The sequence below is a fragment of the Phyllostomus hastatus genome, unplaced genomic scaffold (assembly GCF_019186645.2).
Source record: "Phyllostomus hastatus isolate PE091 unplaced genomic scaffold, TTU_PhHast_1.1 phas_contig_29, whole genome shotgun sequence".
Classification (NCBI taxonomy): domain Eukaryota; kingdom Metazoa; phylum Chordata; class Mammalia; order Chiroptera; family Phyllostomidae; genus Phyllostomus; species Phyllostomus hastatus.
This window is the reverse complement of record NW_025333835.1, coordinates 46094002-46106481: the sequence shown is the minus strand read 5'-3', so window position 1 is coordinate 46106481 and position 12480 is coordinate 46094002. Positions and strand designations below refer to the sequence as shown.

At 55.1% G+C, this 12480-nt stretch overlaps 2 protein-coding genes across 9 annotated transcripts in view; one reads left to right on the top strand and one right to left on the bottom strand.

Annotated features, from left to right (window-relative positions):
* The window catches only part of NBEA (neurobeachin), a 446461-nt gene that overhangs the window by 139741 nt on the left and 294240 nt on the right, over window positions 1–12480 (bottom strand). For 7 of the 8 annotated variants that reach the window (XM_045839137.1, XM_045839139.1, XM_045839138.1 and 4 more), the window contains one exon: window positions 9906–10042. In XM_045839137.1, coding sequence (XP_045695093.1) covers window positions 9906–10042 — 137 coding nt within the window. Of the gene's footprint in view, window positions 1–9905; window positions 10043–10218; window positions 10319–12480 lie in introns of those variants that run through there. The other variant, XM_045839144.1, reaches the window with a different exon arrangement.
* On the top strand, window positions 5003–7687 carry MAB21L1 (mab-21 like 1). Its single transcript, XM_045839146.1, has one exon. The coding sequence runs from the start codon at window positions 6275–6277 to the stop codon at window positions 7352–7354; it is 1080 nt and encodes a 359-aa protein (XP_045695102.1). The 5' UTR covers window positions 5003–6274; the 3' UTR covers window positions 7355–7687.

Genomic DNA, 12480 nt, shown 5'->3' with positions numbered 1-12480 from the left:
CATACGGGAAAAAAATCACAGAACACTAACATATGCAAGTTATACACAAATAAACTTGACTTAAAACAATGAAAAAATTCACACAAAAATAGAATAGCATTACACTCACTGCCTGTGTCAAAGGCGCCACAACTTGCGACGAGAACCACGGTCTCGCCAGCCCCGCGCTCTGCAGGCTGTGATCACAGCGAGGCGTGCGGCACCGTGAGCCGCCGAGACGCAGACTAGCACGCAGGAACTGCCGCCCAGGACCTCTGACCGGCTATCTTTGACAAATCACTATATAGAAAATCGTGTTTTTAAGACATAGCACACATTGTTACAATAAAACATTATTACAATAGCGAACATACTGTAGGTGGAAAGGAAGTATTACTGATGTGATATAGTCTCAGATAAACAGCGTCAACTCCGTATCTACATGTAAAAACTATAAAGGAAGTTCCTATATATAACCTAATTTCCTTCTTTCCATAAACCATTTATTTTATTGCATGCGATACACATGATAAAAGGTAATAGTGGTTTTTTTAATTTAGAGTAATTATCCTTACATTATTACTCCAGTTACTGATCATTAAAAAAGTAAATCCTAGTTTAGGGGAACTGCTTTGTTCATGAAAAAAAATCAGCTGCCAAACTGTGAAACAGAAATAGCCGAGGTGATTCACACATGCAGTCGCCTGGAGGTGAGGACCTGCAGACCGGACTCCCGCTTCAAGGTCAGGACGAAGGTCGTCAGGGGCCTGACCCGCAGTGGGGACAGGAGCCAGCGCCGTGGAGTCCAGGACGACCTACTGCGCACGCACCGGGTGCAGGCTCTGGTGGTTTTCTGCACGTGCTCAGAACGCCGGTGGACAGAGAGGGCAGCGACGTGGCCCCGGGTGCCAGGGTCCGGGAACCCAGGCTGGGGACGGGCAGGCAGGCCTGGGGCTCACCGTCCGTCCAGCAGGGAACCGCACGAGCGAGCCCACGGACCCCGGCAGACCGTGTCTGCGACGCCCGAGTGAGAATACAGCTGACGCGGAGCGGCAGGAAGTGACTGACTTCTGGAGTCCGTGAAGACGAACGACCCTGACCTTCTGAGAGGTGCGGGGGGGTCCACGCTCGCCCCCCCGCACTCAGTGAGCGACCAGCCCCAGTGCCTCCTCGCCTGTGTGGAGAGGCCTGGGTGGCATTCAGTTTGAGCGCTAGGACACTTTTTTGTCGACAACCCCTTCCCCGCCAGTTTCTCGGCCTACAGATGCAGCCCAAATACCCCACGCGAAGTCAGGGGACTGAGGCCATGTCATTAGCCCAGGCTTTGCCTTTCTCTTCTGTCAAAGAAGGGCTTCGGGCAGACGGGTGTCCAGCATCTCCCCAAACCTGCACATCTAAGGGCGGCGACGGCTCTTGTAAAGTGCGCTTCCACTTCCAGTTTTAATCTCAAAGTTACTTTCTTTCCAACCAACAAGTTCGCTCAGCAACACGGTAGGAAAGATGAAAGCACCCCCACGAAAAATCTGCCTATGGGACTGCGTCTATAAGGATGAGGGAAACTGAGGCAACAGCCCTGGCCATTCCAGTGAGGAACTGAGGAAACAATTTAAGGAATTCACTGCTGTTCTCTGGATGCTCTGGCTGAAGAAATAAAACAGGGTCTAACTGTGCGGTGACCTGCACCCTCCGCTGCACTGGACCGTAAACCTGGCACTACAGTGGGACTGTTTAGGGAGCCCCGGACACTCCTGCAGCTCTCCAGCTACTTTGTTTCCAGTGTCGTTCCAACAGGAAGGAAGGGGCAGATGCCATCAAGTTAGGTTACCAGAAAACCCCCTCGATTTCACTTTATTTAATGCGACACATAAAGAGAGCCCTGCACAAATATCTGTCTTTAATTTCTCTGGTGTAAAAAAAAGAAATATATTGTGTCTGGCAGAATGAAATAGCCTGAGTGCATTTTAAAGAAGGAGGAGGGGGCAGAAATCAGACGCTTACAATGAGCCTTCAAAGCCACTCCAGCAGTAGGGATAAATAATTCAATAAACTCAACTTCATATTCTTTTTATCTCCCCAGTGTAATAAGCACATATTAAAAAATAAAACTTTAAACTCATGAATACTTGTGAACAGAATAGCAGTCAAGCCAGCAGATGATGAGAAAACACAAAACACATCTCTGTGAGCATTTAGCATGTGCGTGCAGTGCACCCTCTAACCGACAGATGCGTTTTTCCAGGTGAAAGGTCGCAACTGCTGAAATTTATAAACATGGAATTCAAATTTAAATCAGTGCTTTCTTTAAAACAGAAACCTTGCATTCCTACATTTCTCAACATAATAGACTTTTCCTTTGAACCTAAAAGGTGACTATTTATGCATTATTTCATGCAGCCCATCACATAAGCAGGTTTATAGAATGGGGATAAATCACCTAGGAAATAGCATGTTGGGAAAAATAATTTGCCCTTGTTATTCTGAATGCTTTAACGTATTAAAAATCACAGTATTTGATTGTTTTATATTCGTTAATACATAAAACTTATGATAATGGTGAGCTTGTGAAGTCTTTAGATTTTTTTCCTAAATGGTGTATATCTTTTAAATCAAGGCTGCCTACACTAAGTAAATGAAATGAAAAAGTCAAACTGGTTAGAACTTAAAGTTCCAAATGCCCTTCAAATGTAATAAGCACCTGAGACCATCACTAAATCGTGAGGTTCTTGGTGTCCCCCCTCCAGTGAGGTCGGTGTTCCTCAGCTATCGCTGTGCTATTCGCTCGTGTCACACACGCCTGCGCAGCACCCACAGTGAACACGCAACGCTTGCACCCTGAGGGTGGGACACGCACAAGCTCTGATTCTTAAGGTTACATTCCCTGCAAAAATAGTAATACAGGTAAGACTGGTGTCATTCGAGTTGTTTTATGAAGTTTTCCCCCAGGTAAATAAATTGATTTTAAGCTATCTCCATATATTACATAATCACGTGAAATAATTAGTTCAACAGGTCAAATGATATTTCAAAAAATGTTTCACTATACAATAGCTCAATTCCTCCCACAAAACAAGTCCCTCTCTCAAGCCTGGGCTGACAGAGGTGAGATCCCACGAACACCGGACTGCGTCAGCTCCCTCCGTAGGTCGGTCCAATAGAAGAGGAGGGTGGCGGACACCCTCCTCGGAGGAGCCCGCCGCTCCCTTCCTTCAACAGTTGAGAGGCGTCTGCGATCGCCGGAAAGATTCAGCGGCAGAAAGCAATCCACCTCGCGTGTCCAGTGCAATAGAAAGTCGCAGGGCGCAGCCACGAGCAGCTCTGGCACCGGAGTGAGGGGGTGAGGTCCCGGCGCTGGGTTCGCGGCGGAGGGGCCCTGTGTTATGTAAATCACTGTCGGCGCCGGGGGGGTGGGCGCCCGGGAAGCCGCTCCGTCAGCACGCCCGGAGTCCTTGAAACGGGATGGCTTCACTTCCCCGGAACACAGGAGGGCTAACGAGCTTCTCAGTTCTCTTCTCACCACCCGTTTTTCTCCTTCAAAGTGCAAATCCTTAGTGAAAAGGCCCCCGTTACACCAATTAGTTTGCACAAAGGGCCTGGGTGTCCAGCTTCGCTTTACCCCAGTGAAGCCGCACCGTGAGCCCCGAAGACGCGCCACCTGCGCGCCTGGCTCCGGCGGGCGGCTCGGCGCCCGCGGGTCCCGGCCTCAGACCCTCCCGGACGGCCCGCCGCGGCCCCCCGAACGGCCCCGGGGCCTCCGCGGCCCGAGCCGCACCCCGTCCTCCGTAACTGGGTACGTGCAGGTGGCCCAGACACCGAGGGGTGAGCGCTCGGCCTAGCAACCCCGGCCTGACGGGGAGCGCCTGGCTCCGCGCACACGTGGGCCCGGGGCGGAGCGGCGCGCGGGCAGGGCCCGAGGCCTTCGGCGGACGCAGGGAAACCCCGCACGCCCCGGGGGCTCTGAAATGACCGCTCTCGGACACAGAGCCCACGCCACCGGGAGCGGACGGAGGCGAGGCCCGCAGGGGAGTGCGCAGCGGCAGGGAGGGAGGCCGGCGGGGAGTCGCCGAGACCTGCGCTGGGTGGAGGGCGGCGGGGCTTCTCCCCGGAGACCCAGGCACGTCTTCAGCTCAGAGGCCGCCGGCCTTCCGCTCGGATTAGCTCCCTCTCCCAACCGCCAGAAGGTAGCGGTGCGTTCACCCGAGACGCAGGCCCAGCAGCCGGGAGGGGCCGCCGGGGGGTGCCCAGTCCTGCCCCCGCGGGGCGGGTGCGTCTCCGGGAAGCGGGCTGACCCGTGCCCCCAGCCCCCAGTCTAATGCACTGTTTGAAGCCAGGCCACACTGTCACTCTCGGATGACGAGAGTCAAGAATGGGTGGCTCTGTGACGCTGTGCAGTGCGCCGCCACTCCCCCGTCGGAAGCTGGAGCAAACCCGGGGGGCCCTGAGCAAGACCTCGCTGGAAGGGGCTGGGAGAGGAAAGTGCCCACAGTCCTGCCCCCGGGGATCAGAGGGCTCGGCTGGAACACCCTCGGCCGGGCAGAGGCCACGTCCACAGGGGAGGCAGGCGGTTCAAGACCTGCCTGGGCCGCACTGAACAGCAGGGCACAGTCCCCAGGGGCAGTTGGTCCCTTTCCTGCACAGGAAGGGCACAGTCGGTGCCCCTCCACGAGGTCCTATGTAAGTCAGTGTCCCCCCCCCTGTTTTCAGGTCCCATATTCAGAAATGTTGATTTCTTTCTAATTTTCCCCCAAATGCTGTCTAGTTAAAAAAAACCCTGAATGGCTGCAAATTAATTTTCTTTCACAATCTTAACCGTTTTCCCTGAATCGAGACACACAGACGCACATAAAACGTCAAGCCCGCCGCCAGGCACCGCAAAGGGCCCGGGAGCGGGGAGCCCGCGTCTGGGAACAAGCCGGGGGCCGAGGCTGCCGGGCTGCGGGCGGCCCCCTGCCCGCAGGTCTCATGTCCGCGGTCCTCCCTGGACTCCCCCCCCCCCCCCCGACACACAGCTCACGGGGATCGCACGTTAAAACCTCCCCACCGCACTGGTGTTTCCGATGTTCCTGCGAGTGCACACAGAACTTCGTGTCCCACGTGGGAAGGCGGCGCGCCCACCGCAGCACAAAGGGGGCTGCGGGTGGGGGAGGGGCTTCCCAAAGACTCTTTTAAACACCCTAACTTAAACTGGGGCAGACAACGTCTAACACACTTAGCAATAATGTTCAGATTCCTTTCAACACTGCCGATGAGGAACAAACAGACCTAAAACACTGCCTGACGTTTTTTAAAAAGTCACCCTCACACACAGGAACCCCCAGAACGCCGCCTTGCACGTGCACGAGAGCCAGCCCCCGACCTGCACAGCGAAGGACGCGGAGGAGCGACAGGCCTTCCTGGTCCTCCTCCCAACGCGAGAGAGGGACTTCCGTTTCAGAAAACCCCACCCAGTCCCCTAACTGGTGGCTGGCCACTCCCGTGTACACCTGCACTCGCGGCTCGGCGGTGGAGAGGCAAGCTGGGTTTTCAGCCCGAAGAGAACCCCTTTGCCAAGTCTCTTCGGAACGCCAATATGCTTCAAGTACGACCCGGGCTGAGAGATCCCTCCTGATTCCCCAAACGTCTAGGTGGCCTGCGTGGGCGCCTGCCGGCAGCAGCCTCCTACCTCGGTTCGTGCCTCGCTCCTGCAGGGGGATTAATTAGCCGGGCTGGAGCTGAAGGAGGCTGTCGTGACGAGCCCAGTGGCGATTGGCCGCCAGCCTGCCTGGCCCTGCCTTTATAATTTCCACACGAGTGCATCTGGGCTCCGAGACAACCCGACAGCAGCTCCTCCTGACACATCCACATGCACACGCACCCGGCGCACACTCGGCGCCGCTCTCCTCCGCCCGAGCCCCGTCCCGCACGCACGATGACTCCCGGACAGCGTAAATAAACGGGAGGGCCGCGAGTTGGGACTCCTGGAAAAGCTCTGCTGGGTGTCAGCGCAACTTTTGTTTTTATAGCTGAGAGGGGGACCTCTCCACGCCTCCCTCTCCCACCAGGATTCTCTTCAGGGAGGAAGAGGAGAGGCAGAGAAAGGGCGGGGAGAGCGGTGTTCCGCTTTAAGAGCAGCCGGGAGCCCAGAGGCGGGGAGGGGACCGCGGCCGCCCGGACCCCCGCGGCGGCGCGCCGGGACTGCTCCAGAGACGCTGCGGGCGCCGGCCGTTTCTGCACGACGTTGGCTCCCGCTCCAGCAGCCGCGTTGGATCCCACGGCCTACTGTGAGACTCCGGTGTACAACCCGGATCTCTGCCCCAACATGATCGCGGCCCAGGCCAAGCTGGTGTACCACCTGAACAAGTACTACAACGAGAAGTGCCAAGCCAGGAAGGCCGCCATCGCCAAGACCATCCGCGAGGTCTGCAAAGTCGTGTCGGACGTGCTCAAGGAGGTGGAGGTGCAGGAGCCCCGCTTCATCAGCTCCCTCAACGAGATGGACAACCGCTACGAGGGCCTGGAGGTCATCTCGCCCACCGAGTTCGAGGTGGTGCTCTACCTGAACCAGATGGGGGTGTTCAACTTCGTGGACGACGGCTCGCTGCCCGGCTGCGCCGTGCTGAAGCTGAGCGACGGGCGCAAGAGGAGCATGTCCCTGTGGGTGGAATTCATCACCGCCTCGGGCTACCTCTCCGCGCGCAAGATCCGCTCCCGGTTCCAGACGCTGGTGGCTCAGGCGGTGGACAAGTGCAGCTACAGGGACGTGGTGAAGATGGTGGCGGACACCAGCGAAGTGAAACTGCGGATCCGGGATCGGTACGTGGTGCAGATCACGCCGGCGTTCAAGTGCACGGGGATCTGGCCGCGCAGCGCGGCCCACTGGCCGCTCCCCCACATCCCCTGGCCGGGACCCAACCGGGTGGCGGAGGTCAAAGCGGAGGGGTTCAACCTCCTGTCCAAGGAGTGCCACTCCCTGGCCGGCAAGCAGAGCTCGGCCGAGAGCGACGCCTGGGTGCTGCAGTTCGCCGAGGCCGAGAACCGCCTGCAGATGGGCGGCTGCCGCAAGAAATGCCTCTCCATCCTCAAGACGCTGCGGGACCGCCACCTGGAGCTGCCGGGCCAGCCCCTCAACAACTACCACATGAAGACGCTGGTCTCCTACGAGTGCGAGAAGCACCCCCGCGAGTCGGACTGGGACGAGTCCTGCCTGGGCGACCGGCTCAACGGCATCCTGCTGCAGCTCATCTCCTGCCTGCAGTGCCGGCGCTGCCCCCACTACTTCCTCCCCAACCTCGACCTGTTCCAGGGCAAGCCGCACTCGGCGCTGGAGAACGCCGCCAAGCAGACGTGGCGGCTGGCCAGGGAGATCCTCACCAACCCCAAAAGTTTGGAGAAACTTTAGAGGGCAGCGCGACCGGCGGCCGGACCGCGGGGACTCTGCCGGGAGTCCGCATCGCGCGGGCGCTCCCGTTCCATCCCCTCCACTACCCCGCTTGACAGCACGGACCGTCTCCCCCTTCGGAAGGAGGCACGACCCGGGGTCCAGCCGCCCCTCGGCGGGGAGAGAAGCTGGCGGCGGAAGCAGACGAAGGAGAACCCCGGCCCCCAAGTGTTCGGGGCTCCCTCACGGGAGGTGTCCTCGCTCCCGGAAAAGCGCACCGCGACCCCTGGAAGAGCAGCCCGACCCGAGGCGAGACCGCAGGCAAGGCTGCCTGACCCGCAGCGGATGCAGCGCCCTGGTGGCTCAGGCGCGCCCGTGTGCGAGCAGACGCGCTGGGGTCTGCCCTCGGAAGGAGAGTGTGCTGTGTATTTCGATGTGTAACAGATATTGTGCTCTCACCTTGTCTTTGAAGTGTGGATGTTGGTGTTTTGTGATTTGGTGAACAGAAGTTAAATGGCCACTTCGGATACTTCCAGACGTTTTCTGCTAACAAAGATACCATTTAAAGGTAGATTTCCTCCTGGTACTTTTATCTGTCTTTGAAAGTGTCTGAACTTTAAAAAGTTTACATTTTGTTTCAAATATATTGCTTGTTCTATTTCTAACATTCCATAAGTATACTTGAAATGTTATTTAAATATATTCAAAGAAATTTGAATTCAGCGTATATAATAACGCTTGAATATCTGAATTATATATTTGAAAAATGCACTTGAAATACACTGGATAATTACTTTTGTGATTTAGATTTTAATTTGTTGCTGGTTTTTATTTAATTAGAAGCTAATAAAGAGATAAAATAAAAGTTGTTGTCTCATTCTAAATTGTTTTTCTATGAAGACATGTAATGCTTCACTTTGAAAACCGAACCGCTTGAATATTTTAAACATCTTGAGGCTTATGTTAATAAAACCATTAACAATGAAACTCACAATGCTTTTGTGGAGCTACCGAGGACAAGGTTCGACTCTCAGTTTCTACCTCATTTGTAAGACCATTTCTTTCCATCGCAGACACAATTTAAATCTACCCAGGAGAGCATGCTCTTCTGGGGTTAGTATTTCTGTAGCATCATCTTTGATGATATAAAGAAAAAAAATGTCAGGACAGTCAACACTGCTGAGTCAAAAACCAGACTAACTCACAGAAAATGAACTTAACAAAATTATATGCAAATTCTGAAATCTGTGCATGAAAACCAACTATGCAATAAACTGAAGATGATCTCTGACTAGTTTGAAGTCAGACCTTATTTTAGGCAGTGTTTAAATAGCTGAATAAATTAATCAGAAGTCCAGAATTCCTTTTCATTTCACAGGGCGAGCTGATGGTAAAATCATAAAGACAAACTTTAAATTATTTGGAGCCAAATACACTGTGTTCGCACTCATCTGTAAAACTCAGCTCTTCTGGAGCTGGAAGGGAAAGGAAACCTGCAACAGCCCTCAGAGCATTCTCCGTCAACAAGTGCCAGAAGGGCTACTCACTTAGGGCCTCCGGACAGTTAGTTCATTCAGGTGGGTGGAAATTTTAGAATTTCAACTGCTATTCTACAAATAGCATTTTATGAGGCTTTATTTATAAATAAAATGAATTATAAAGAATAAAGTTCTGGATCTATGGGAGCATCTGTCTTTAACTATTTTAGAGTAATTGCCTCTGAAAACTGCTTTAAAGGGAGATGTTTTTAAATTGATTCTTGACTGTCCAGCATGACACTTCTGTTCCTGAGTTTCTCACCTCAGGAAGAAAGTTTACAGATCGCACAGTCACATAAAGGTTAAAGCAACAGTAACACTGATTGCAAAAGAGGGGCGGTGCAAAGCGTCCCAAATACTCGGGTTTGAGACCTACACAAGATTTAATGAACAAATAAATGTTTATGCACTCCAAATCCTCCAAATATTTTTTTTCTGGCCTCACGCCCACAGAACAGTACCAGCTCGAAGCATCTGAGCGCGAGTACACACACATTTTAAGCCAAAGCTTCCCGAGAATCAGCTTCCCTTCGTCTGAAATTCACATGTAACGCCCATTCTCATTTCAGAAGATGAAAAATGGATGTAACAATGGAAATGAGTTTATATCTACACGGTACCCCCTGCCTGCAGCCTCCTTATAACCTTTCCACGAAAAACAATTCACACTGCAATTTACACTTTTGGAAACTAAAAGCGATCCCAGTGAGACATTTCCCAAGACCCTTCCTGGCTTTCTCCGAGAGCCCGAGGTCCTGTACCCCAGGGAGTCGGGAGCAGTCGGCTGAGCTACAAAATCGGCCCAAACGCACACAAAGCCACTCAGGCAGGCTGTTAAAATGGGCCTGCTCTGGAGACAGAGGATTTAAACCCCCACAACTGAAAGCGTGTGTTATTTCTTCATTCATTTCACTTTCCATGAGAAAAGACCGCACTCTGCTCCCCTCCCCCACTGCCATTTAAAGCCCAGCAAAACTGAAAACCACTTCCGGCCACAAAGCCCCCCGCGCGGAATCCGCATCGAGTGCACTCACTTTCGTGTCGATCTTCTTGAAGGCGGGGTCGTCTTCGTCCACCTCGAAGTAGATTTCGGCCGTGGTGATGGAGAGGGTGCCCTTGGCCACCACCACGGGAGCGATGAGCTGGGCCGGCGTGCTGAGGACCACGGGGCCTGAAAGACAAGGGCGCCGGGGTCAGGCTGGGCCCCGGGACCCTCTCGGGCCTCCTCCCAGTGAGGGCCACGGGTTTTCAATTTGGAAGACGCATTTTAAGAAATGGTGCCTGTATTATACAGAAACTTCCTTTCATTTGCCGTAAGGTCTGCTTGGCGTGCACACATTAGCTTACCGGGAGACTAGAGAGAAATATTCTCTGAGAACCAAAGAGGTCAGGGGACCGGATAATCGACCCTCAGCAAGAGGGATTGCGACTGCTCCCAGAAATCCTACGCGGTTGGTGAGGCGCTGTCATCAGCCGACTTGGAAATGCAGAACGCACTCCGGAAGGCCCGATTCCGGAAGGCCCGATCCCGCGAGGAGCCCCCGGCCGTCCGAGAGCCCCGGCGGCCGGCCGGCCCCGCCCGTAGGAACCGGCTATCCTCGAGCCGCTGTGGCCGCAGCAGGTTCCCCGAGGGCTGGGCGGGTGGCTGTGAGGCAGCGGGACGGGGTGGAGAGAGAGAAATTCCGCAGGGAGGTTATTCTTACGGCGCGCGCACACGGACATTAATTGCATTTCTTATACAAAAAAAAAAAGTGTGGGGGGTCGTAGCAGTGATTTTTCTCACCGAGAATCAGTCAAAAAGTGATGAAATTGTAAGACACGTGGACAAAACAATTTTCAGGAAAGGGTCCGGAAAGGTCTATTTCTCAACTCTTGAGACTACGGGGGCTGAGTTGCGGTCAAGAGATGTTTGCACACTGTGCTTCCGAAGGCGCTGGCTTAGAGTCCCCGGCACCTGAGTTGGAGTTGAAAATTACGCCCCTCACGTATTTGAATATTAATTTAAAGAGGGCCTCTGAGCTCCTCCTTTAATAAACATTACCAAAGGGGAGGCATTCCTCGCTGTCCTGGATGTCAGAGACCACGGACGAGGAAATCAGAAATAACGTGCGATCTTCCGCAGCCGGGGCGCACGACAGTCCCCTCCACCGTCCCCATCACAAGCATTTAGTCAAAGGAGCCGCAGCGACCGCAGGGAGGCGATGAAAAGGAGGGTCCCCGGCGGGCGCTCGGGCCGGGCCCTCCGCGGCGGCTCCGCGCGGAGAGCGGCTAGCACGGCCAGGGCCACTGGGGCGGCGGGACGCAGGCCCGGGAGGGACCGCGCTCCCGGGGGCCAGCACACGCGGAAATCGCCGCCCTCCGCACAGAACCAGCCGCGGGAGGCACCGGGCGGGCTCGGCCGGCTTCCCTCGCGCTCAGCGGGGTGGCTGTGAAACCCACAGTGTCGGTGCCGGTCTGCACCCCCGGGCGTGACCGCCGGCCAGGCGAGCGCTCAGCTTTCCCTTCGCTCATTTTACGGCTTTCGCCCCCGCGCGGAGCCCGCCCGAGGCCCGGCTGGGAGCCGGCTCCTCGGCGGGCGGCTTCCGCCGCGGAGCCGGTGGAGTTGGGGACCCCTCCGCTCCACCAGGTTTTTCTTTCCAAAGGGCGAGGCGGTCGATCTGAAGCGCCACTTTAAAGGCTCATCAATCTTAATCTAGGTCGCTCAAGTAATTATGCCCGAATCTCTTGTACGATTACAAGTGGATTTGGGTTTCTATTCCCCAGGCCCTCCTTTGTGTTTATTGGAGGGTCTGCGCGCGCGCCCGGCGGCGCCCCTGCCCCCGCGCCCCGCTCGCGGGCCCCCGACGCCCGGCTGCCTCCAGCCGTTCCCTTAACCCTTCAGCCGCCGGGCCGCCTTTGGACGCCTGGCTTCCCGGTTCCCTGCTGGCGAAACCCGGGGGCTCTGGTCCGGGCTGGGGCGAGGTGAGAAAGAAGGGGACGTGACCCACATCCGAGACCGAGTGTCGTCGTCTTCGCGGGGCCTCGCTAAATAAAGAAACTTGCGGAAGTCCCCATTCCGAACCCAGAAGGCTAGTTGAGTCTTGGGTTAATAGAGGTTTCTGGCATTGGAGCCGAAGGCTGGTCGGAAACATTACAAATGGCGAACTGCATCTTTCTCTCAAAAAGTAATTCAACATGTCCAAACAATTAAATTGGAAAAAATGAAAAAAAAATCGCGAAGCACACTATGAAAACCATCCACGCTGGTTTACTGAAATGCGTTAGAATTCTGAGCAGGACTCTGTGACTTCTAACAGGGGCACATTTCCTGCCGTCAGTCTGCGTCTCCGGAAGGACGCTGCGCCCCTTTCGGTTCCCCGGCCTCGCTCTCGCTCTGCCGAGCCGGCGGTGTCTGGAGGCCCGCGAAAGGGCCTCACCGGCCCGGCTCTCAGAAAGGCACATCACAAAGCACGCAGCTTCCACAGCGCGTCACTTCTCCCCGAGCTCTCTGGACGTCTCCAGTTACACCCCAGTCCCCCACGCAGCATGCGGAGGGAGGGAGCGCGGCGGGGTCTCCGCCGTGCCCTTCGGGAGGCCGGGCGGCTGGAGCGAGAGAGATGGGGGTGTGCT